Genomic DNA, 27,065 nt, shown 5'->3' on the forward strand with positions numbered 1-27,065 from the left:
CTTCATGAACATTTTATAGAGTAAATTTAGCAATTATACTTAAAGACAACAAATAAGTTTGTTTTTTGTTATTTTTTCCCACTATAATAAAGTCAAAATCAGCCATTGCTTTCATCGGGAAAGTGAGAATATAAAGTCTTTAAATGTTATCAAATGTAACATTAGAAGCAGTGGAGATATTTCGCAAAGAAACCTTTTTTTAAAGTCAATTTTAAAAGGGCAAAAGACCATTTAAAAGAAGATCAATGTGGAGAGAACAGGTAGTCAGGAGTGGCAATAAATTAAAAGTTCAAGCAAAATCAACTTGTCATCAGACTCTTGTTCCACACATCCTCCTTCTTGAGCATCTTTACCTGCCTTCTCTAATTTCACATCAACTCCACTAGCAGTGGGGTGACGATATATGGACAGTTCCCAGGGACATCCTCTTTTGTTTGCAACCTGGAGAATTGATCTTACCCCAGGATCATCAGGACACTGATATTCAACAAGGCATTTTTTCCATTTCTTTTCTTAACAGTTTCTGATTTTGATTCTTACAATCAAATGTCTGACAATCTCAATTGCTCTGATATTGAGTCTTTGTGGCCTGTTCTCATCATTGTCTTTTATATACCTGACCTTTTTCTCAGTAATTGGGTCATCTTCTGACTGCAGTACTTTTGGGATTAATTTCTCCAACAGGGCTTGCAGGGTCATTTCCTGACAGTCATATCACACCTACCGGAGCTGCCAGCTTTGCATCTTGACCTGGTGTTCTAAACTCTCAAGGGAGCCTTATGAATTGCTATTTTCTTCTCATGTTACTCTTGAGCATGTTACATTTGCTGTGTGCTTTGACCCAACAGGACAAAAATCCCTTGTCTAAATCTATCTTTGTTCCCTATTAGTGGCAGTAGCTTGTAATAGGCAGTAGCTTGAAGATAAGAACCTTTCAAAGGACCAGATAAAATTGTTCACAGAAGGTACTGACTTCAAACTCACTGATGTTTCCATATTAACTGTTACCTAAAATATGTACATGTGTGTATGTGCATAAATTGCATTTTCAGTTCTTCCAGACCAAGTTTTAAAATATTATAACAAAGGAAGCTGGGCATGGTAGCTCATGACTGTAATCCTAGCTTCTTTGGGAGACCAAGGCGGGAGTATCGCTTGAGGCCAGAAGTTCAAGAACAGCCTGGGCAGCATAGTGAGACCTGACTCCACAAAAAAAAAAAAAAAAAAAAATGTCTGGGCATGGTGGTACATGCCTGTACTCCTAGCTACTTGAGAGGCTGAGTCAGGAGGATCTCTTGAGCCCAGGAGTTTGAGGTTGCAGTGAACTATGTTGACACCACTCCAGCTCAGGTGACAGAGTGAGACCTTGTCTCAAAAAAAAAAAAAAAAATATATATATATATATAAAACAAACGAAAAGATTGAAAATCACATTATTGTCAAAAGTTATGCTTTCTGATCTGAAAAAGCTTATATTCTCTCTATATTTGAATAACCACAGATAAAATTTTGCACCTGCTGCACAATTAATACAACTTCTGTGACTTTTAAAAGAATAAATGATAAATGATGCCCTAAGATTTGTTTCAGTGAATTAATTATAGAGCTATTATTCCTTTGTCTGACAGTTGCTCAGGGTTTCACAGCAATTTATCTTTTAGCTTTCAGAATAGTAAAATAGACAAACCCCTAATATCCAAAATTTTGTAGGTACAGTAAAGAGAGGTTTATTGGACAAGCCGGGCAGCTGTTATTTACTGGACATGTGTGTTCAGCTCCTTTAGAAGCAGAGCCCTGGCAGGGAAACTGGGCAGCCCTATCCTCCTGCCTCTGATCAGATTACACTGCAGCTGTCACCGAGATATAGCCCAGTCCTTTCCAACAAGTTAAACAGGAGGACGGTTTATCACCATAGTCTTTAGGAAGGAATATTTCACCAGTGTCTAACAACACCCTTTCTTATGGGTCTCTTATCCCCTCCTGATTGATTTTCAATGTAACACCCAGCAGTGGCCACAGCCACTTACACAATTGTCTCAAATGTCTTTAACAACATTAAGAGTTATCGTATTGGGTTTTAGGATTCTATACTGCCATACATTTTCTAATATGTGTCACATTTAAAACTATAATGGCCAATGCAAAATTATTTTTAAAAATTAAGAATTTCCATAACATATGGCAGGGAATGATTTTTCTAAGCTACAAGGCAGAGGTCATAAATGAAAAGGTAGATAGATTTGAATATATCAAAAATAAAAAACTTAAATACATCCCCAAATCATCATGAACAAAATGAAGAGGCAAACTAAATGGGGAAATATTTGCAATATTTGAGGGACAGAGTAAATGTGTTTAATATATAAAAAATATCCCTTAAAATCAATGAGAGACAGGCTTCAATTGAAAAAAGAAAAAAAAAAAAGGGAAAGTCATGAATAGGAAATTCACAAATAAAAGCTATAATACATGGTCAATATGCACATGAAAAACTGCCCAATTATACTGGCAAGTAAGTGATTTGAAAACATGCTGGGCTTGTCAGATTGACTAAGAGTTCTTTAAACAGTTTTCTCAGTGTTGTGAGAGTGAGAAATAAACATTCTCATACATTGTTGATAGAAATGTAAATTGGCCCTGACTTCACTGCTATGCAATTCATCCATGTACCAAAAAACTACTTGTACGTCCTAAATCTATTTAAACAAAGAAAAAATAAAAATACAAAAAGAAGTATAAATTGGTATAGGTTATCTAGAGGTCAAATTGTCAATATGTATTAAAAGTGGACCTAGGAAGTCTAATTCCAAAAATTTACCGTAAGGAAGTAAGCATGGATATTCATAAAGACACAAATACAAAAAAAAAAAAAAAAAATCCTTCCTTCATAAAAATATTTAAAATAGTCAAAAAGTGAAAAACAAAAACAAAAACAAAAACAAAACAGTGATACCACCATCTCCAGATTCTAGGGAAAACAAATGGTCTTAGGTGGTCCTTGAGCCCCTCCCATCACAAGGTGTTTGGTACAGATGACTACCAATGCCTTAAGGGTTCCCTAAGATCCCCTGGTCTTGCCCATGTCCCCTCCTCCTGGAGTCTCTGTATACCAGGAATGAAGCCCCAATTTAGCTAAATTATATAGTGGATATTTTGCTCTTATTAGGACTTATCCTGAAAATGAGTATTTAATGTGTGGAAAGATATTCATGATAAGTGAAAAAGCAGGAAACAAAATTGTATATAGAATCATCAGACTTTCATAAATGTATAATTACATTTTAAAAATCCTAGAAAAATATATTCTAAATTAAAATACAAACATACCTCAGAGGTAGTATGGGTTCAGCTGCATATCACCATAATAGAGTGAATATCCTAATAAAGCAAGTCATACAAATGTTTTGGCTTTTTAGCGCATATAAAGGTTATGTTTACACTATATTTTAGCCTCCTAAGTGTGTAATAGCATTATGTCTAAAAAACAACGTACATACCTTCATCAAAAAATACCTTATTGCTAAAAAATACTAACAATCACCTGAGCCTTCAGCAAATCATAATCTTTTTGCTGGTGGAGACTCTTGCTTCGGTGTTGGTGGCTGCTGACTGATGAGAGTGGTGGTTGCTGAAGGTTGAGGTGGCTGTGGCAATTTCTTAAAATAAGACGATGAAGTTTGCCACATATACTGAGTCTTCCTTTCTTGAGGATTTCTCTGTAGCAAGTGTTGCTGTTTGACAACATTTTACCGAAAGTAGAGCTGCTTTCAAAATTGGAGGCAATCCTCTCATACCCTGCTGCTGCCTTATCAACTAAGTTTATGTAACATTCTAAATTCTTTGTTGTTGTTTCAACAGTGTCCACAGATCTTTCCCAGGAGCAGATTCCATCTCAAGAAACTACTTTCTTTACTCTTCCATAAGAAGCAACTCCTCATCCATTTAAGTTTTATCATGAGGTTGCAGCAATTCAGTCACTTCTTGAGGCTACTAATTCTACTTCTCTTGCTGTTTCCACAACATCTACAGTTACTTCTTCCACTGAAGTCTTGAACCCCTGAAAATCATCCAAACCATCTGTGAGGGTTAGAATCAACTTTTTCCAAACTCCTGTTAATATTGATATTTTGACCTCTTCTCATGAATAACAAATGTTCTTAATGACATCTACAATGGTAAATCATTTTAGAAGGTTTTCAATTTACTTTGCCCAGATCCACCAGAAGAACAGTACTATCTATGGCAGCTGTAATCTTAGGAAATGTATTTCTTAAATAAGAAGATTTGAAAGTTGAAAATACTCCCTGATTCATGGGCTGTAGAATGGGTGTTATATTAACAGGCACGAGAACAATGTGAATCTCCTTGTACATCTCCTTCAGTGCTTTTGAGTGACCAGGTACAATTGCCAATGAGCAGGAATATTTTGAAAGGAATCGTTTTTCCTAAGCAGTGGGTCTTAACAGTGGGCTTAAAATATTCAGTAAACCATGCTATAAACAGATGTGTTGTCATCCAGCCTTTGTTTTTCCATTTTTAAAGCACAGGCTGAATAGACGTAGCCTAATTCTTAAGGTCCCTGGGATGTCTGGAATGATAACTGCACTTTGGCTTCAATGTAAAGTCACCAGCTGCCTTAGCCTCTAACAAGAGTCAGGCTGTCCTTTCAAGCTTTGGAGCCAGGCATTGACCTCTCTTCTTTAGCTATGAAAGTCCTGGATTGTATCTTCTTCCAAAAGAAGGCTGTTTATCGACATTGAAAATTTGTTGTTTAGTGAGTTGCTTTCGTCAGTTAGCTAGATCTTCTGGATAACTTGCTGCAGCTTCTACATCAGCACTTGCTGCCTTACCTTGCACTTTTGATATGGAGATGGAGATGGCTTCTTTCCATAAACCTCATGAACCAACCTCTGCTGCTTCTAACTTTTCTTCTGCAGCTTCCTCATCTCTCTCAGATTGAAAAGAAGTAGGGATTCACTGTGGATTAGGCTTTGGCTTAAGGGAATGTTGTGGCTGCTTTGATTTTCTATGCGGAACACTAAACCTTTCCCCATATTAGCAATAAGCCTGTTTCACTTTCTTTCATTCATGTGTTCACTGGAGTAGCACTTTTAATTTTCTTCAAGAACTTTTCCTTTGCATTCACAACTTGTCTATCTGTTTGGTGAAAGAGACCTAGCTTTTGGTCTGTTTCAGCTTTTGACATAGCTTCCTCACTAAGCTTAATCATTTCTAACTTTTGATTTAAAGTGAGAGACTTGAGATTGTCAGGTTATTAATTGGCCTAATTTCAATATTGTTATGTCTCTGGGAATAGGGTGGCCTGTAGAGTGAGAGAGAGAAGGGGGAATGGCGGGTCAGTGGAGCAGTCAGAATGTCCACAATATTTATCAATTAAGTTTGCCACTTCATATGGGTATAGTTTGTGGAGCCCCAAAACAATTACAATAGTAATATCAAAGATCACTGGTCATAGATCACTGGAGCAGATATACTAATAATGAAAAAGTGTGAAATATTTTGAGAATTACCAAAATGTGGCACAGAGACATGAAGTGAGCACATGCTGTTGGAAAAATGGCACCAATAGACTCCTTCTCGCTTGATGCAGAGCTGCCACAAACTTTGAATTTGTAAAAAATACAGTATCTACAAAATGCAATAAAGTGAAGTACTGTAAAGTGAAGTGTAATAAAATGAGGTATGCCTGTACACAACTTTTGTGGTTGATTTGAGGGGGCATCGATTTGCTTCCTTTAAACCAAATTTTCTAGGTTGAACGCATAACTTTAAAAAAATGTTGCAGTATAATATGCATTCGGAAAAGTACATCTATTTTAATCAATTAATTTTTACACATGGAGCACACCTGTGTAACCAACACCCACCTCAAGACTCAAAACAGTTATCATCAGTTCATTTTGTGCTCACTTCAAGTCATCACCCACCCCTCTCCACCTTCACCTCCTCCATGGTGATGACAAGCCTGCCTTCTAAGAGCATTGAATAGTTTTGCCTGTTTTCATACTTTATATGAATAGATGAAATCATATAATTTGTAAGCTCTTGGTCCGGCTTCTTTTGCTCAATATTACTCTTGAGATTCATCCATATTGTTGCATGTAGTTGTAAATCATTCATTCTTTTCACTGCATGTTATTCCCTTGTGGGGATTAATATATTTACCTACTCTACTGTTGACATTGGAACTATTATAAGTAGTGCTTCTATGAGCATTATAGTGAATATGTGTTCATTTGGTGAACACATCTACATATTTCTGTTGTTTTACATAAAATTGCTGGGTCTTAGACTATACATATGCTGAGCTTAGATGTTGCCAGTTTGTATCGATTTATACTTGTGGCTGTATCAATGTATACTTCCACCAGTGTGTACAAGTTTTGGTTGCTCCACATCTTCATCAAATACTTTGTATTTTCTATCATTTTCATTTTAACCATTCTGTGAGGGTAGTGGTACCATATTATGGTTTTATTTTGTATTTCCCTAATGTCTGATGAGATTAAGTGCCTTTCCATTAAGTGCGTTTGCCACGTGGGTATTGTCTTTTCTGAATTCAAGACTTTTGTTCATTTTTCTATTGCATTGTCTGCCTTGCTGATTTCAAGAAGTCATTTGAAGGTCATATAGGAGTCATTTGTTGGATATACATATTGCAAATATTTTTTTCCAGTCTGTGAGTTTCCTTTTAAATATCTTAATGGTGTTTTTAGATGAAGAAACAGTTTTAATGTTAATGTATTCCAATTTATATTTTTCTCTTCTAGTTAATACTTTTTATGTCTTTGCCTACTCCAAAGTCAGGAAAATATTACTGTATCTTTTCCTATAGGAGCTTTATTATTTTTCCTTTAACATTTAGGTTTACAATCTTTTGGAATTGATATATAGCGTGATCACGATACTTTTTTTCCAGTATGGGTATCCAATCAACCTATTCCATTTATTGCAATGACTATCCTTTCACCACTACATTGCCACCTTTGTCATAAATCAGGTGAATCTATCTACCTATCTATCTATCTATCTATCTCACAGTCTATGTACAGACTCTCCTTTCTGTATCACTGGTCAGGTTATTTTTCCTTGGGCCAAATCAGACTGTCTTAATTGCTATAGCCTCATAATAGGCTGTGATATCTGGAAGTGTAAGTCCTCCAGCTTTATTGTTCTTCAGAATTGCTCTGGCACAATATTGGTTCTTTGAACTTCCATATACATTTTAGAATTGCATTGTCAATTTCCAAAAAGGAAACCTGTGGGATTTTGGTTAAGTTTTCATTGAACCTACAGATTAATTGGGAGCATAAACACATTAGTTTTGTAATAAGAAAATGGAAAGCAATTTTAAAAATAAAATACTAAGACACAACTAGATCAAGATTTTTTAATCCATTTTATTTTCTAAAAAGAAAATAAAATCTATAATTTTCAATTATAGATGTACTCAAGACATATGTATTTTAGGTATATTCTAGTAGATATGAAAGTAATAATAAAATCTAGTTATTAGTTCTTCAGAGAAATCATAAAATTTAAAGGTTTACTTATGTAAGAAATGTTGAGAAAGTACATGTAAACAGTCTAGGATGAATTTTTGCTGTCAAAGATTTTGCTCATCCCCAAAGGCCTCATGTCACAAAGCAGTATATTGTAAGGATAGGGAGATTGTGTGCTCCATTTCACCTGGGCCAGTCCCAGTTGGCATCTCTTAACTGGGCCTATCCAATTTAGCATTTTTCCTGGACAAAAGTGCCCTGATTTGGCTGATTAATCACATGACCAACATATGTAAATTTGGTTATTTTTATTACAAATACTATGCCAATACATTGTCTAAGAAAACTGTTTTCTTTGGGAACAAGTTATCCTAAATTAAAATTTTTCAAATATTTCTAAATGTTACTTTTACAAAAATTATGCTTACATATACTTAATTGTCCAAATATGTATTATCAACAAAGCTCCCAGGAAGAGTTAGGAAGAATATCCTATTGTAATGTTTGGAATAAAAAGCTTTCTTGATTGGGAGAGAAAGGGAGTAGTGAGGAATTTGCCTATTGCCTAGGATGAGTTCCAAACGAGGTCATGTCACATTCAATTCACTTCCAGGTAGGTGTTGGGAACCAAGCAAAGATTAATTCAAGGAGGCAGGATGGAAGTGTGGAAGCCAGGGAACAGGAGGAAGCAGAGGCAGTGTGAGGTTATTTAAAGAAATTATACAAGTACAAATTAAAACCACAATGAGACATCATCTTACACCAATCAGAATGACTATTATTTAAAAGACAAAAATAACAGATATTGGCAAGGATGTGGAGAAAAGGGAACTCATACACTGTTGGTGGAAATGTAAATTAATACAACCTCAATGGAAAATAGTATGAAGATTTCTCAAAGAATGAAAAATAGAGCTACCATACAATCCAGCAGTCCACTACTACTGGGTATCTACCCAAAGGAAAAGAGATCAATATATAAAAAAGATACCTCCACATGTATGTTTATCTCAGTACTATTCACAATAGCAAAGATATGGAATCAACCTAAGCGTCCATCAATGGAGGATTGTATAAATAAAATGTTGTGCATATATGCAATGGAATATTACTCAGCCATAAAATATGAAATCATGTCTTTTGCATCAACATGGGTGGAACCAGAGGCCATTAATCTAAGTAAAACAACTCAGACATGGAAAGACAAATACTGCAAGTTCTCACTTATAAGTGGGAGCTAAATAATGTGTACACATGGAAGCAGAATGTGCAGAGATGGACACTGCACACTGGTCGGGGGTAAACGGGAGTGAATGATGGAAGGTCACTTGGTGGGTACAATATACATTGCTTCAGTGATGGATGCGCTGAAGGCCCTGACCCCAGCACAGTACAATGTATTAATGTACAAAATTGCACTTTTACCCCATGAATATATAAAAGTAAAATCTGTTTAAAAATAAAAACTTTAAAAACAACAAAGAAATTCTACAAATTAGGGAATGAGAGCTGGGCTCAGCTTATGAGAATTAGATATGAGTCTCTAACTTCCTGGCTGTGATTTGGGCCAGGAAGCCCCATGCTTCCAGTCCTCTGGAACTTCCATGCCTTAAAGATGAGAGGGAATCCTCTATGACCTGAGTAGAAGGTTCTGGGACAAACATCCTGGATTTTTGTGTCGGGTCTGGGGGTTGCAATCTAAGGAGGCTTCACAAGTGCTGGTGCTGGCTCTCTAGCAAGGATCAATCAGATGCCCCTTCCATATCTTCCTGGTGTCATGGTAAATTCTGTTTACCAACAGGGCCCCCAGACTAGGTCAGACCCTAATTTCAAATAGGTGAAATCTTTAAAGCAGTGGTTCTCAGCCTTGGTTGCCCATTAGAATCACCTGGGAAGGTTTACGCTATTAGACCCAGGCTCTACCCTAGACCAATTAAATCCGAATCTCTAAAGATAGAACCCTAGCATCAGTATTTTTATGTATGTGTGTGTGTGTATATATATATATGTATGTATATACTTATTCAGACAGGGTCTTGCTCTGTTGCCTGGGCTAGAGTGCAATGACATCATCGTAGCTCACTGCAACGTCAAACTTCTGGGCTCAAGTGATCCTCCTGCCTCAGCCTCCCAAATCGCTGGGACTACAGGCATGTGCCACCATGTCTGGCTAATTTTTCTATTTTTTGTAAAGATTGGGTCTTGCTATGTTGCTCAGCCTGGTTTTAAACTTCTGGCCTGAAGAGATCCTCCCACTTCGGCCTCCCAAAGTGCTGGCATTATAGGTATGAGCCACTGCACCTGACTGCATCAGTATTTTCAAAATCTTTACCAGATACTTAAAAAAAAAATAGTTTTTGACAGATAAAATTGCATATATTTATATTGCACAATATGATGTTTTGATATATCATGTGGAATGGTTAAATCAAGCTAATTAACATACCCCTTATCTCACATACTCATACTGTGATTTTTTCACAACTCAAATCTCATCACATCAGGCCCCCAGTTTAAGGCACTTCTGTGCCTTCCCTAGACCAACATCTCACTTGACCTGGAAAGGCATTACTGGCCCTGCTCCACTGGGCAGTCCTATTTCCCACGTCATTCCCCCTTGCTCTCTCTGCTCTGGAGAGACTGGGCTGCTTTTGGTTTGTCGCACCTGCCATTCTTCCTCTTGCTTCTGGACCTTTGCACATGGAATCTCCTTTGCCTGGAATGTTCTCCCTTCTACTGCTACTCATCCTTTAGCTCTTAATTTGATACCTCCTGTTGTTCTGCCCTGGCCATGGCAGCCCCTATCAATTCACAGCACTGTATCTCTTCTTCTGAACACTTGTTACAGTTGCATTTGATCCATACCAGAGGAAAAATATCAACTTCTTGTTAATGAAATTGTAGATAAGTATAATCAATTGAAGAGCTCAGCTGTAATATATTTATATATTTTAACTCTTAGAAAGTATGTGTCATCTAACTAGAACTCTGTGAAAACAATATGTGCATTTAAAAAGGCCAGAAATAAACATGAGCTATTATTATGTGTCAATTATAAACAAACAAAAAAGGCTGAAAATAAACATGAACGATTATTATATGTCAACGATAAACAACAACAACAAAAGACTAGAAATAAACATAACAAAATGTGGTTAACTTTGGTAGGAATATGGAAAATTTTCTTCCAATCTTTTTTCTGTTCTTCGTATTTTCCAAAATTTCTAGAATGATATAAATTACTTTTATAATAATAAAAATGCAATAACTGTAAAAATGTGTCTAGAGGGAATAGAGACTACGACTGGAAATAAAAATAGGCTGTGTAATATGTTTGCTTTAATTGACTCTGCCTATGGTTTCCTACATAGCAAAAGCCAGAAAACACCATTCTTGTTTGTAAACTTTTAAAGATGACCTGAGAATTCCATGAACTAAAAATATTCCTTCCTTGGTGGTTGGATCTGTCTTGTGTGGAGCCATCGGTCCAATTGCCTGTGTTCCCTCCCACCTCTAAAAGGCTCAACAGCAGGTAGGAGACTGTGCTCCCACCTCACACGAAGACTCAGCTGTTGGCCCGTGGGGACTGCCTGCAAGGCCCTCTTACGAAAGTGTTCGTGGTTGGACTCCTGCCCCCGCAATGGCAGTGGGAGAAACACGGCTGTAATATCTGCCCTTGCTTAGGTTTTTATGCTGCATTATGTTCTGAAGTTCACTCTCCTGTGCTCTGTTGCTGTCTCGTGCTGCACAGTGGTGCCAGGTGGGGCAGAGAGTGAATGGAATCAATCCAGACTTCTTCCTACGAAGAAGACTGTGGAGCCCAATTAATAAGGATTGTACTTGCTTACGGCTGGGGATGTACGGTATACACATTTTGGTTGAATACCAAACGCCAAGTGTAAAAATCAATATTTGACTAAGAATGAAACCTAATTTCATCCTTAAAAATAGATCTTCATACAAGAAAATAGAAAAGCATATCATATTATGTATTTAAGTATTATTTATCTCCTTTAGGTAATACTTTGAGGTAGCAAGGCCGATCTTTTGCTTTTAATTCACTTTCAAAAGACGAGAATAATTCCTAAATAATATTTTTTTTCCTAGAAAGGTTCATGCCCTAATGAAATTAAATATAGTGTTTAAAAGTTATTTATTTATTTATTTATTATTTATTTTATTTTATTTCAGCATATTATGGGGGTACAAATGTTTAGGTTACATATACTGCCTTTGCCCCACCTGAGTCAGAGCTTCAAGTGTGTCCATCCCTCAGAGAGTGTGCACCGCACACATTAGGTGTGAATATACCCATCCCCTCCCCACTCCCATCAGCCAACAACTGATGAATATTACTACTGTGTGTGCACATAAGTGTTGATCAGTTAATACCAATTTGATGGTGAGTACATGTGTTGCTTGTTTTTCCATTCTTGTGATACTCCACTTAGTAGAATGGGTTCCAGCTCTATCCAGGGTGATACAAGAGGTGCTAGATCACCATTGTTTTTTGTGGCTGAGTAAAAGACATCTGCACTAGAATGTTTATAGCAGCACAATTCACAATTGCAAAGATGTGGAAACAACCCAAGTGCCCATAAATACATGAGTGGGTTAAGAAAAGATAATTATTTAATATCATGAAAGCTAGTATACCACATAATCCTACAAATGCTAGAATTATGATATAATCTAATTTCTATCTAACATTATTTAATGGATTATAAATATTTGTAGCTCAAAATAACTATGTTATTTAGCTAGTGCTATATTTACCTGTCAATCTATTTTTTTTTTATTTAACTGATTGAAAATTTTGGTAATTGTTTTTTATATGAAATTAACAGCTTTTATAATTAACATTAATTATTGCAATGTTTTATTCTTGTAACAAGAAACGTACATTTTTCCTTCTACTGGTAGAATTTCAATGTACTAAGCATATAAGAATATTTTCACTCCTAGTTTTATCTGAAATGCACATATACAATTGATATTCTGACATTAAGAACAAAATACATTCCTTGTTCTCATTTGTTGACATTGGTATGCTATTTATATTTGATAGTAACTTGGAGTACTTTGAAGATCAAGAGTACCAGAAAAGACATTGATCTGTGTAGACATTCAACTATTGAGTCTTCTGAAAGACAAGGCCAAATTAACTAGCAGCTTTTGGCTGAAGCTGAACTGCAGCTAAATTAATTATAGCATTTATTTCATTTTGTCAAAGATTTATGGAGCACCTTCTAAATGCTACACATCTAGTTGGCTTAGAATCTACAATAATAAATGAGAATAAAATAACATCATTTTCTTTATATTTAGGTTACTCAAATGTCCCAGCCTATTTACCCATCATATATCATATTAACTAATTTTAAAAAATAGTTCTCATCTCTACTTGATGGAAGAATTCCAGTATTTTATCAGTTTGCCCTTCCTGAGCATTTTTTGAGTCCCTGATATATCCCAAGCCAGTTGTTGTTCGACATCTTGACCAGCTGCCTGGTTCTGGAACACTGCCTTCCTCTTTTGTTGGTCACCAGCATCCTTCAGCCCATTGCCGCTACTGTCCCATATGTGACTGTCATCCCAGGTGCCACCCAGACTCTAGCACAATTCCCCACAGTAGCAGGAAGGTTGTGATGTTCACATGCCCTACTGATGGTTCGGAGATTAAAAGAAAAGCAGGGGTGGGGGTAGTATACAAGTGGAGAACTCAGCAATTGTAACTAGATCTAGAGGTTCCCTGAGTTCATAGACGAAACGCCTCCTCAGGTTCTCCTATTGTGCAAAGTCGTCTCTGCCCAGGCTCAGGCCTGTCTCCACGTTCAGGGGTCAGCTTACCTTCCCACAACAGAAATGCCTGGAACAAGTCTCTCACATCTGGGTCATTCGCCGCCTGTCCCCCCAGGCCCAGGGCCAGCCTCACAAGCTCATACCTCTGAATGTCAATCTCCTGGTAAGACTGACAGCTGAAACGTCTCTTCCTTTCTGCACCCATCCGCAGAGGTGTGTAGCCTTTCCCCTTAGTCCTTAGGATAATTCAGAACAACATCACTATTTCCCCCAAAGTTGAGTTTATTCAATCTGGAATGAACTCAGGTATGGGGCTTATGTAATATAGTCCAGTGTGAGCTTCAGCAATCCCAGGCTGTTCTTTCTGGGGTAAGATGTATTCATATTCTTCCTATAGCTTCCAGTCCCTGCTGATCTCCTGTGGTTAACTGCTTGAACAAGAAAACACGCTCATCTCTCAGTATCTAACAAAAACTTTCAGGGACAATGCAATTCAAATCCACTTACAGGAAATAAATATTTTTGTGAAAGAAAACATAACTTGCAGAGAGGCAGCTGTGCCACAGTGAAGACAACTTTTTACATGATTATGGAAAGCAGATTAAGTTCCTTGGAGCCATGTTATCTCTGGAGTCTCCATTACAGAATTGAGTGTGTGCTTTACCTTCATGTAACAGAAAGATCCTCTACGATGTTTTCTCTAAAACAAAGAAGTGTGTCCTCAAAGCTCAGTTCAAAACTTTTCCTCAAGGGAAACAAACTATGAGAAGCATTTAAAATGTCAGTTTTTCTTGTTCAGCCATCTGAGTAAGATGTCAAAGTCTCTTGGGATTCACACTAGACCAGCGGACACCATTAAAATCGGTTTCACTAGCACTCAATGAAGTGTCAGTAGGTGATTGGGGGAAAATTGAGCCAGATGAACAGTCTAGTGAAATTAAATACTAAGTAATAATTTCATTCCAGTGTAATACAGCTATTGTAAAATGCTGTAGAAGTGTGCTGAAAGTACTTTGGGGACTATTATGCAAAGAATTCTCTACAGTTAGTCTCCTGAACAATGAGTAGCAGAATGATTGGCTTTTCTAGTTTATTATAGGCTTTTTAGTTTTCAAAGTTCTTTATTTTATACATTTCTTTATCCACCATAGCCACCACAGGGCCAAGGATAGGATGTTGTATATAGTCAGTGTTTAATAAATGATTGTCTAGTTAACTTCAATCACATATGGCCTCCCATATCTGGATACTATTATGAAATAAATACTGAAACATACAACAAAATGAACAAGCTCTATTGACCTCATAATTTTCTCCAAAACTCTATTTTGGGGAAAGGAGTTACCTGTAGCCTGGTACGCAGAACTCAACTTTTTACCCTCCTTTGAAGTTGAAGTTTACGAGTCAGTATCAGGCATTTTCAACATAGTTAAGTGAGCAAGAATCAGTGTCAGAGTCCTGAATGTTCTGTCTATGTGTTTTTGTCTTCATGAAATATTGTCCAAACCTTCCCACCATACCCAGTGCTCCATTCTCTGTGCAAGTTGATTGCAGGAAAGAGCTAATGTCACATGGATGTTGGCAATGTTAGTGTGTGACTTACCCTAATAGAATTTTAACCTGGAGCTTTATTTGTAATCAAAGGGTGAATGACTTTGTCCTAAACAGTTGGGGCTTTAGTTTGCAAATGAGTAGTGGTATTTTTTCCTTGGGGAGTACACTGTTATTATTGTTCCTAATCTCAAGATGCAAACAGCTGTGTGCTGAGTCCACGTGTAAGCTAAAATAATTAGAAAACATTGACCTTGGTTACTGTGTTCACACTCAGTGCTACACACACCACACACACATACCACACACCACATATACTACACACATCCCACACATACCCCACATATACCACACACACTATGTAACTCACACCCCCCCACACAAACCACACACTACATACACCAAACATACCATACATACATACCCCACACATACACCTCACACATGCCACACACGCATACATACCACTCACCCCATATACCACAAATACAGCACACACACCTAACATCCACCACATCCACCACATACCACATATACCACACATACCACACCACATACACCCCACACCACATACATATACCACACAAAAACAACACATCACATACTCCAAACACACCATACACTCATACCCTCCACACACTACACACTACTCACTAAATTACCCCCCCACACCACCATACATACTATACACATGCACACTACACCCCCCCCACAAATACAATGCATTCATTTATTCAGCCAATATTTATTAAGTGCCTGTTTTGTACTAAACACAATCTTAGATGCTGAAAATACAAAGAAGAATAAAGCATAGTTTTTATACTCAAGGACATTGAAATCTAGCAAGGGAGGAAAATGTAGATTTTTCCAAAGTATTTATTGTACTGTGTTGTAATTTCTTGTTTTCTCCTCTGTATTTCTCATGGGACCATAGGGTCCCGTCCACCCTGTTCACTGTTGCCCCCGGCATCCAGCCCTGTGCCTACATAGTCAATAAATACTTACTGAAATGAGAGAGTAAATGAATAAACTATATAAATGTAATAAAACTATATAAATAATGAAAACCATAATACAAGGGTGTGTGTCACGCCGGCTACATGAACACACTGCTTCAGGAGCACAGGTGCAGGGAGAGGCCCTGGCAAGGGAGCACCATTGGGATGAAGAAGAGTGCGGAGCTGGGAGGGGCCATCTGGGTTTGGCGGTTAGGGAATGTTCACAGTGACTCTTCAAAGGCAAAGCACTGCATTTGGAGAGGAGTTGCGAGCTGGGTTGTTAGGGGGTAAGGAGGGAAGTGGACAAAACTGACGGACTTGAGTTGAGGAACGAGATGATAAGTCCACAGAGTGGAAGGAGAGCCTTTTCACACATTAGAAGAGAGGCAGTCTTCTTCCATGTTCTCCATCTGAGGTCTCCACCCCGTGTCAAAGGTGGTATTTCTCTACATGTGCAACAGAGATGTCTTTACGTCTGAGTCAGTTTCCTGTTATTTTCAAATTATTATTTTTAAAACTTGGATAACTGTGTGGGTCAGGGACAGTCCTAGGGAAAGTGGTTATATTAGAAAACTTTCCTGATGAATCACCGCCTGGTTATTTAAAATCACTTCCTTAGATATTCACTGACTGTCCAGTTTGGATCCATCAGCCCTTTTCCCCAAAAGCAGCAACTCAAGGACCAATCTTTTCTCATTCCTTCACCTGCACCAATATATCTTCTTCTTTCATAATGTTAAGTCATTGGCCATATAATCTGATAAAATAATGCAAAAAAAGCATAGAATATTGGTCCAATTATCCCGACTTTTCTTACCCTCATTCTTGGTGGTCCAAAGTAGAATGCTGCCCACTGCTCTGTTCAAAATCAGACACCCCCCTAGACCTTCTGCCTCATGCAAGTGAAACATGTAATTTAAGATAGTCTGAAAAAGAATTTTAAATTAGGAAGTGAGATTTTTCTCTCTTCTTCCATTTAAACTCACTGCTACTTTCCCCTTAGCCAGAAAGTTGACATTATAAATGTTATCACATTTACACATATTATAAGCCTAGGAATTATATCATCTCAGGCCAAAAGTGGATGTTGAGACTCTGATATCTTGCCTTTCTACCTCTTGGTCCTTTTCCCAAGACCTCTAGAACTAAATATACTCTGGTTGCGAATGCCCGTGAATGGGAGCTGACTTCATTCTTCCCCTGAGTGGGAAGGAAGGATGAAGCCAGAATTAGGACTAATGAGGTGGGATTCGGTGGACAGAATGCATACCCCACCCCTAGGCATTGCACTCTCACTAGAGTGGGCCATCAGTGTGGTGTAGAGGCTTGGGAGGTCATCTGTAAGTGAGTATAACTCTGGGAGAAGGTAAAATAAGGATGACAGATTATGGAAGGTGCTGGTACCCTGAAGAGGTTACAGGAGAATTCTAGAAGAGACATTCATTTTATTTTAAAGGTTTCTTCTACTTAAAATATGTATACTTAAATAAATTTATTGAAAGTATAATTTTTAAAGGACACGTGGCAATCAGAAAAGCACAGGTAAGCTGGTTTTATCTTTTATAAGACATTGCAAACAAAAGAGTCATTTTTTAGATTTCAAGTTTAAAATGGAACACTATGATGTATGTCCTGTTTCTGTGAAGTACCATGTGTTCATTCACAGCATGGGCAAAGCCAAATGCCTCCAAGAGGTTCAGTGTTCATATGAAAGTGTCAACAGTTCTCCCCTGAGTCAAGGATGTTAGTGGCTTGAGTCAAAATATAAACCTAGGTTTCAATGATTAAGCTTTGCAAGGTTAAAAGTTATTGGCTTTTCTTATATTAATATTTCACTGTAGATTAGTTTTCCACACACGGCAAAGTATATTAATGATGAACTCATTTAAAAAATTATTTATCTCTTTATCAATTATTTCAGTTAATTCTTACAATATGTTTTAATATTTTATGAGAAGATGCAGAGTAATATGTCTGAATATAACTTTTATATGACACTGATATTTTCTAAAGTTTTATGAGAAAAATAGCTTTGTGATACTATAGTATTTTGGATTTAAGGAATAAAAGCAAAAATATATGAATTATATATACAAAAATATATATAAATGTGCAAATCACATGTCAATTATAACTGTTTTATTTTCTGTACCTTAGCTATAGGAATATCTTAAACCTGACTTATGCTTCCTGTGAGTAGATTTTAAGGAAGAGGACTGCCTTTGTGGATAGTTGGAAGGAACAGATTAACTTGGAAAATTATGTACAATAGAGTCCCTTTTAAAGTGGTAGCATCAGAGTAAAGTAATATATGGGACAAATGGGTCTCATATATCAAAATTAGCAATATTCAAACAACCTTCACAATCAGGAGTGTAAGTGTAAATAAGGTATTTTTTGGAATGCTATACATAGAATCTGTCTTTATGGTCATACCTTTTCTGATTTTAAACATGCAACTTGTGAACACTCCAAATATGGACTTGTCCCTCATTGTTCCTTTCTATAGAGCTCCAAGCCAACTTGGAGCAAAAGAGCTGTTCAAAGCCAGTATCTTTCAGCTCCCTGAGTTTTTACCCTAGGTGGAAACCCTCCACAAGCCACCACCCTTCCTATACATAAATTGTTCAGCCCTCATGGCACAGCATGTTCACCTCAGCCTGTCCCTTCTTACATAGACCCTTTTTCCTTAATCTCCACCAAATTGCTCCCCCCTTCTTCTTTGAGAGTATCTCTTTATTCATATTGCAAACCAAAAACATTGTCATAATCGCAATGATAAGTATGAAAATGCTGGTAATCCTGGTATTAACTAAAATGAAAAATTACATATTTTAAAGTTGCACTGAACAAAATAAAAAGCCAAAGCAATCTTCATCATCCAAGGATCTCAAGGTACTCAGAAATCCCTTTGAAATCCTCGCTTAGGTTATAATCCGTCAGTGTATCCTTACCTAAATAAATGAAGAAAAACACCAGCACTTAAACAAAATTATGTCTTATTCTGTTTTATTCTTTTTCAATTATGAGTTTATCAGAATATTCTATTTCTATTATTTTGTATTTCAGATGTTCTGCATTTCGACTTCATCCAAGATTAAATTGATGTCTATGGGCTAATCTGGAAACATAAAAACAAACTATTTCACTACATCTATAAGAAAGTATGTCCAGATCCCCATTGGCTGACTTATAAAGGGGCTTTAGAACACAACCCAATGTAAGTTACAGACATACTGTGTTTTGGTCTCTGTTACATCCCCCGCAGTTAGGACATGTGTCTGTTTGCATGTATACAGGTGTGTGTGGATTGTATACACATGTATGTTTACACATACACATTTTCACAATTCTGGGTTGATAACATCATTTATTCCTTTCTTCAGTGAATATTTGAAAGCCTTTTATGTAACACTGCAGTTCTGGATGTCCAGAGATGAGGTCACTGTCCTCACAGAGCTCATACTCTAATGGGAAGACAGACATAAATTGCACAAATACCTATGGAATGCTCACTGTGCTAGGTGCTATGCAGGGAGATCATGTAGCCTATGTGAGCATATAAACTGGCTTCCGCCTTGTGTCCAGGGTCAGAATGGGTTCTCTGGAGAGGGCAATGGGCCTCTTAAGATGTCATAGGCGAGAAAGAGTTAAAGAGGCAAAGGGAGTGAGAGGTGACGAGGGAGGGGCAAGGATGGGATAGAAAATGCTCCAGACAGAGGGAACTCATCTTCAAATACTGTACCTGCTTAGTTAGGTACTTGTGTTGACTTTTTCCAGCAGTGACCGCTGAGCAGTTGGGAGACTTTTAGCTTAAACCTTACCATTAAAAAACTAATTGTAATCATACTAGAAAATAAGAAGCCACAAATAATTTCACAAACACTTGTGCTTTTTTGTGTTTCAGGTATGAAATACTCCTTAAGCCCTGACAACCACCTTGAAGATGGAATTATGAATATGGCAACTTTTCTACGGGGCTTTGAAGAAAAGGGGATAAAGAACGACAGGCCTGAGGACCAGCTGAGCAAAGAGAAAAAGAAAATTCTGTTCTCCTTCTGTGAGGTCTGCAACATCCAGCTGAACTCCGCAGCCCAAGCCCAGGTCCATTCCAACGGCAAATCCCACCGCAAACGGGTGAAGCAGCTGAGTGATGGGCAGCCCCCGCCCCTGGCTCAGGCCAGCCCCAGCGCCAACACCGGTGCAGGTAGGCAGCGCCCCGGGCTCCTGCGCCATGGAGAGTGATGGTTCTGGTTTCAAAAATGAAGGATTTAGAGCAAGACTTAACTCTTACCTGAAAACTACCACCACAATAATATGTACTCTTTTCCCTGCAGGTAGAATCTGTAGCTGTTTGTCTCTTTTCAGAATAGTTTTTATGCACTCAGATATACACACAGGCCACCCCCCCTCCCCACCCCGCCACATACACAATATGTATATTCCTATATCCCCGGGGTATGCGAACATTTCCAAATGTATTTTGAAATGTATTTAAAATGGATCAATGATGTCATTTTCCCCCCTCTCTCAAAATTAGGCTTCCTTGGGTTTCCTTTATCTGCTTTCTATGGGGTGGCATACCGCTTGACAATATATAAAAAGCTACAGCTTTATTTATAACATCCCATGATGCAGGAAGGAGCATTAATCTTGCATGTTAGATTTGTCATATTCTTTTTGTGAGTTGCCAGCAGTGTGCTGGGGTGTTCTAACAATAGGAACAGACATTGCCAAAACCAACAAGGCTTACCTCTGAACTCCGGAAGCATCATCACTTTCACCTGCCTCTCACCCTTTCCTTGTGGGCTGGATAGAGGCAGAAGCTCAGGAACTGTTACATTCCTGCCTCTGCCCTGAATTCTAAACAATCTTTCACATCCTTTATCTTATCCTCAGGCAGCCCTTCCTCCTCCACATTGCTGGTCATTAGGTGGCCTCACTGTGTCGGAACTAAAGAAAAATGTGAAATTTACTGTTACCCATGGTGAAGATTTCTGCAAAAGGTGGGCCTCCTACGCAGGTTTCAGGTGGGAGGCCAAGATAAACCTCCTCCCAAATGTGGTGGCAAAGTTCCACATTCCACTCTGGCAAGTGTTTGCTCTGTAATGAGGCCTCAACTTGGAGAGAGAGGAAACCGAAAAGCCCATTTGTTGGAATTTCACTCAGAGCTGTGACATGGTTCTTGATTTTGTATGTGTGCTGTAAATAAATAATTTCTACGTATCAAGCTAAACCTAACTACTTCTTATTCAGTATATGGTTTAATTTTATTTAACTATTTTTTCCAACCAATACTTAACATGCTGTAAAAGAAAGTAAAGAAAGTAAAAGAACCTACAGGGTATAAAATACTTACTTACAATAATGAAAAAAATCACTTTTCTATTTTCTGTTTGTTTTTTTTTTTTTTTTTTTTTTTGAGACAGAGTCTCGCTCTGTTGCCCAGGCTAGAGTGAGTGCCGTGGCGTCAGTCTAGCTCACAGCAACCTCAAACTCCTGGGCTTAAGCGATCCTACTGCCTCAGCCTCCCGAGTAGCTGGGACTACAGGCATGTGCCACCATGCCCGGCTAATTTTTTTTTCTATATATATTTTTAGCTGTCCATATAATTTATTTCTATTTTTAGTAGAGATGGGGTCTCGCTCTTGCTCAGGCTGGTCTCGAACTCCTGAGCTCAAACGATCCGCCCACCTCGGCCTCCCAGAGTGCTAGGATTACAGGCGTGAGCCACCGCGCCCGGCCTCTGTTTGTTATTATGATAATTATAATTACTCACAGATGCATTAATGTACCTGAATCTATAGGTTAAAACATAGTTAGTGTTAGGTTAAAAACTGATCCTAAATCAGAGAGCAAATAACAGCCCAAGTAAAGGTTTGAGTTACGTCTGTTAGAGTGCAAATGTCTATAGACACTACAGTCATTAAGAATTATATTTCTGAAGAATATCTAATGGCAGGGGAAATTGTCTGTGACATAATACTAAGTGGAAGAGCAGGAACTGAAGTGGAATATACCTAAGTGCTGTTCTGTGTGCATGTGCACGTTATCTACTCTGTAGAGTCTCAGCTCAATGAGGAGCAAGCCTGACATCGTTTTATTTTTTCCTGTCACTTTCTTCAGTTTTGATCTATCAGATTTCTGTTTCCTGCTGGGTAGAAGCTCCCTTAACACCCTCTCAGCCCACAATTTCTCACTTTTGTATATTCAGAAAGACTCTTTGATTTAGAAGAGTCGGTTCTATTTATAAAAACATCCTTTCATTGCCAAACTAAGATTTGGCTAGACAGACCCTGGAACTCAGAGCGGAGGGCTCCCACTGTGCCCCTTCCTCAGCCTGCTTTCCAGTCAGGCGTGGGAAGCCGTGGAGGGTTGCAAGGGCGGAGGTTACCTTGCAGCCTTGGCAAGGTTGCGCTGCTGTTCCTAGTTGGTGATTGCTGTTCTGGCAGTCTCTGTGGGTCACAGGTGCTCCTAACAGACCCCGTGGATGAAGAGCTCCTCCACGCAGTCCCTTAGGCTTTGGGGTCCCTTAGGCATTGGTGGTCTCTTGTGAGATAGCTGCATCTTCTGGTTTACCCCCAGCTGGTAGTGAAAGGCTCCATTCCTCCCCATGTGTGCCTCTTTCAAGATTGCATCCTCTATTTTCATTCGTACCAACTCCTGGGGCTTGCTGGCACACACAGAATCCATCTGAGAATTATCATTCCTCTTGAAAACCTGGAGCTGTTGGGGCCCAGGCACGTAGAGGTGGAGGGGGACAGGGGGGCTTTTCTTTCTTGCTCAGGTAGCCCAGGGGAGGCTAGCAAGCCCACTAACAAAGCAGGCACCTAATCAGGGAACAAAATACCAGTCTCCTTTTTTTTTCCCCATCACTGGCCTTTAGAGAGTATTATGAGTTGAATTGTGTTCCTCTATCAAAAAAAAAAAAAAAAAAAAAAGAAAGAAAGAAAGAAAAATCCAAAAAAACAACAACAAAAAAGATGTGTTGGAGTCTTAACTCCTAGTCCTTCAGTATGTGACCTTATTTGGAGTTAAGGTTTTTACAGAGATAATGAAGTTAAAGCCAAGTCATTGGCATGGACTCTAATCCGATATGAGTGATGTCCTTATGAAAATGGGAAATTTGGACACAGAAACAGACATATATGGAAAGAAGAGGGCATGGAGAGAGACACAGGGAAAAGGCTACCATCTACAAACCAAAGAGAGAGGCCTGGAACAGATCCTTCCCTCACAGCCCTCAGAAGGAACCAACCCAACCGATACATTCATTTTTGACTTCAAGGCTCCAGAGCTGTGAGAGGATAAATTTCTGTTGTTTAAGCCACCCAGTTTGTGGTACTTTGTTACAATAGCCCTAGAAAACTAATACAGGGAGGGAATATTGTAGCTCATTTCTCCCTCATAGGGGAAAAAATGTGGTAGTAGAGATATTCTTATCAAGAACTGTAAATTTAAGAGGTGGCTTCCTCTCTTCTCAGTCAGTTTTATAGTGTTGGGGTTGGCGTGGGTGGGAGTGGGGTCCACAGGGTAATGGCTGAGATGTGACCCATTTCTCTGAATAAAAGATGACTGACCCCTAACCACTGGAAGTTCTTCCACCAAACTGAGAATTCAGGGTGTTTACAGAACTTTTATATCTCAATTTTTGGAACAACAGGAGGGTTCTTAGGGTATACCTAAAACCATTCAGCTATTAGAGAGAGAGAGAGAGAGAGAGAGAGAATGCATCAATGTGCCAAAGTAATTTTCTTCCTAAGTGAGGAACTTATGATAAGTAGCAGAAAAATCCCTTTCCCAGAGCTATTACGTGAATACTCTGGGCTACAGAAGGGAGAATCGAAGGAAGCAATGAGAGCTTAGGTAACTTATGTACGAGGTCCCTACTCCTTTCCCCATCCACTTTCACAGGGTAAGTAGAAATAACAGAAACCACAAATGGGTCTTGGCTTCTGGACTAAGTAGCTGAATACTTCCATCCCTCTTAGAACCCACAAAGACAGTAAGATCCTTGTGTTCTTGGCCTCTAGCAAGGGTGGGCAGAGAGACCTGAGGCAGTCTCATGATTTCCTGTGGGCTTAGTGAGTGCAGAGGCTGCTGCATGAGCTTGAGAACCTCAGAGGGGCCTTTGAGAAGAACAGAGAAAAAGCCTTTCCTGTTGGATTGGGGCAGTGGGAGGAGAAGGTTTCTCATGTGCCATGACAAAGAAACACCTCATAGTACCTGCATATACTAATGACCAAACACTAAACAGGCATAGTAATGCCTCAGCAGATGTGCTGCACTATGTGCAGAAGTGACAGCAGGCCATAAAGCATCCTACCTGAGCCTTGGTACCATGTAAGCCCATCAGCACTCTCTGTATCCCACCCCAAATCTACATGCAGCTCCAGGGAAAGATTCAGTCTATGCTGCCTGAAAGTAAGTTTGTATCATTACGTGGTATGGGGTTTGTACTAGGCAAAGGAAATGATAAAAGAATGAATCTTGAAGCTTTAATCATGAAGGAAGAAAGAATAATGGAAAGAGTAGAAATGTGGTAAGTCATAAACAATCTGTATTAGTCAGCGTTCTCCAGAGAAACAGAAACAATAGGAGAAAGGAATTGGCTCACACAATTATGGAGGCTGCCAAGTCTCAAGATCTGCAATCAGAAAGCTGGAGACCAGAATTGCTGATGGTATAGTTCTAGTCCAAGTCTAAAGGCCCAAGAACCAAAAGAAGTGATGGGGTAGTTCCAGTCGGAAGGCTAGCTGGCTCAAGACCCAGGAAGAGCTGATGTTTCAGTTTGAGTCTGAAGATAGGGAAAATCTGATGTCAGAGCTGGAAGGCAGTCAGGCAGGAAGGAAGAATTCCTTCTTAATCAGGGAGGATCAGTTTTTTTGTTCTACTCAGGCCATCAAGTGATGAGGCCCACCTACATAAGGGAGGACAATTTCCTTTACTTAGCCTTTCAATTGAAATGTTAAACTCACCCAAAAATATCCTCATAGAAATACTCAGAATAATGTTTGACCAAATATCTGAATATCCAGTGACCTAGTCAAGTTGATACATAAAATTAATCCAATCATCACATAACCATTTTCTTCATGAGTTTTATAAATCATATTTTATGGCTGCAACAAAAATTATAACCATCTGATGCTAAAGACAATTATATTTACAAGTGGGGAAGTTAAAGGAATCTAAATGGAAATAAGGTATTTGTATTTCACTTGAAATAGCTAACTGATGATACCAATAAATTGTCATAAGTCACATATGTATAGCATTGTAATACTCATAACAACCACTGTGAAAACTATACAGAGATATATAATCAAAAAGAATATAAGTAAATCATGATGGGGTCCTACAAAATGTTCAAATAAGCCACAGGATAATAAGAAAAGAGAAATGGAGGAACAAGAGCCAACGGAAACAAATAGAAAATAAATAATGAAATGTCAGACTTAAGTACAAACATATAAATACTTATCTTAAATGTAAATGGCCTAAATATACCAACTAAAAGACAGATATTTTCAGAATGGATTTTAAAAAATGACCCAAATATATGCTGCTTATAAGAAGTTCACTTCAAAATCAATGACATAGGTAGATTTAAAGTAAAAGGATAGAAAATAATATATCATGCAAACAGTAATTAAAAATAAAAGCAAAAGTAGCTATATTAAAACCTGATAAAGTAGACTTCAGATCAAAGAAAATTACAGAGGGATACATTACATAATGATAAAAGATTCAATCCACCAGAAAGATATAATGATTCTAAATGTTTCTGCACTAACAACAGAGCCTCAAAATACATGAAGCAAAAACTGACAGAGCAGAAAAAAGAAATAGATAATTCACAATTATAGTCAATCATTTATGGTTGATCATTTATGGTCATTTATTTATGGTTCAACATTCCTCTCTCAGCAGCTGATAGAATTACTAGACAGAAAATCAGAAAGGACATAGAAGCTCTGAACAACACAATCAACTGACAGAATCTAATTAATTTCTATAGAACTTTACTCAATAACAGAACACATATTTTTTTCAAATGTCTATGCAACATCCACCAAGATAGATCATACTTTGTGCCATAAAACAAAACCTTAATGAATTTAAAAGAATTGTAATCATATGCAATATGTTCTCTGACCATAATGAAATCTAACTAGAAATTAATAATATAAAACAACATGAAAATTAAACAACATGTCTCTTAAATAATCCATGAATCAAAGAGGAAGTCTCAAGGGAAATAAAAAATACATAGAACTAGATGAAAATGAAAGCACAACATATTAAAATATGTGGGATATAACTAAAGGAGTACTGAGAGGGAAATTTACAGTCCTAAATGCCTATATTATAAATGACAAATGATCTCAAATAAATAAGTTTTTACCCAAGAAGCTAGAAAAAGAAGAGAAAAGTAAACAAAAAGCAAGCAGAAGGAAGGAAATGATAGAGACTAAGAGCAAAAATCCATGAAGTTGAAAATAGAAAAGTAACAGAGAAAAATCAATAAAACGAAAAGATGGTTCTTTGAAAAAAATCAATGAAATGTATAAGCTTCTAGCAAGACTGACAAAGATAAGAAAGAACATACAAATGAAATAGGTGATATTACTTTAGAATTTGCACAAATAAAAATATAATAAGTGAATACTATAAATTTATGTTCATAAATTTGACAACTTACAAGAATGAACCAGTCTTTCAGAAACCACAAATGACCAAAACTCAATCAAGATAAAGACAGACAATCTGAACAGGCCTATAGCCTCCAGATAAGTTGAATTCATAATTGTAAAGCTCTTGAAAAGGAAATTTCGAAATACGTATGGTTTCACTGGAGAATTCTCCCAAACACTTAAGGAAGAATTAACACCCATTTTACACAATTACTTCCAGAAAATAGAAGACGAGGAAACTCTTTCCAACTGATACCCAAACCAGACAAGACAATATTAAAAAACAAAACTACATATCTTTCATGAACTTAGACTAAAAAATTCTCAACAAAACATAAACAAACTGAATCCCGCAATGTATAAAAATAATTATACATCATAACTAAGTGGGATTTATTCCTGGTATGCAAGGCTGGTTCAACATTTAAAAATCAATAAATAAAATCCACCATATCATCAAGCTAAAGAAGAAAAAAATCATATGATCCTATCAA

General features: G+C 37.8%; 1 protein-coding gene across 5 annotated transcripts in view; it reads left to right on the top strand.

Moving 5' to 3' along the window:
- Positions 1-27,065, top strand: part of ZNF385B (zinc finger protein 385B) — a 369,836-nt gene that overhangs the window by 71,584 nt on the left and 271,187 nt on the right. For 3 of the 5 annotated variants that reach the window (XM_069492682.1, XM_069492761.1, XM_069493153.1), the window contains exons 2-3: positions 18,944-19,094; positions 19,782-20,081. In XM_069492682.1, coding sequence (XP_069348783.1) covers positions 19,784-20,081 — 298 coding nt within the window. In that variant the 5' untranslated portion in view covers positions 18,944-19,094; positions 19,782-19,783. Of the gene's footprint in view, positions 1-18,943; positions 19,095-19,781; positions 20,082-27,065 lie in introns of those variants that run through there. The other 2 variants (XM_069492530.1, XM_069492605.1) reach the window with 1 other exon arrangement.

Source organism: Eulemur rufifrons, chromosome 1, assembly GCF_041146395.1.
Source record: "Eulemur rufifrons isolate Redbay chromosome 1, OSU_ERuf_1, whole genome shotgun sequence".
Lineage (NCBI taxonomy): Eukaryota > Metazoa > Chordata > Mammalia > Primates > Lemuridae > Eulemur > Eulemur rufifrons.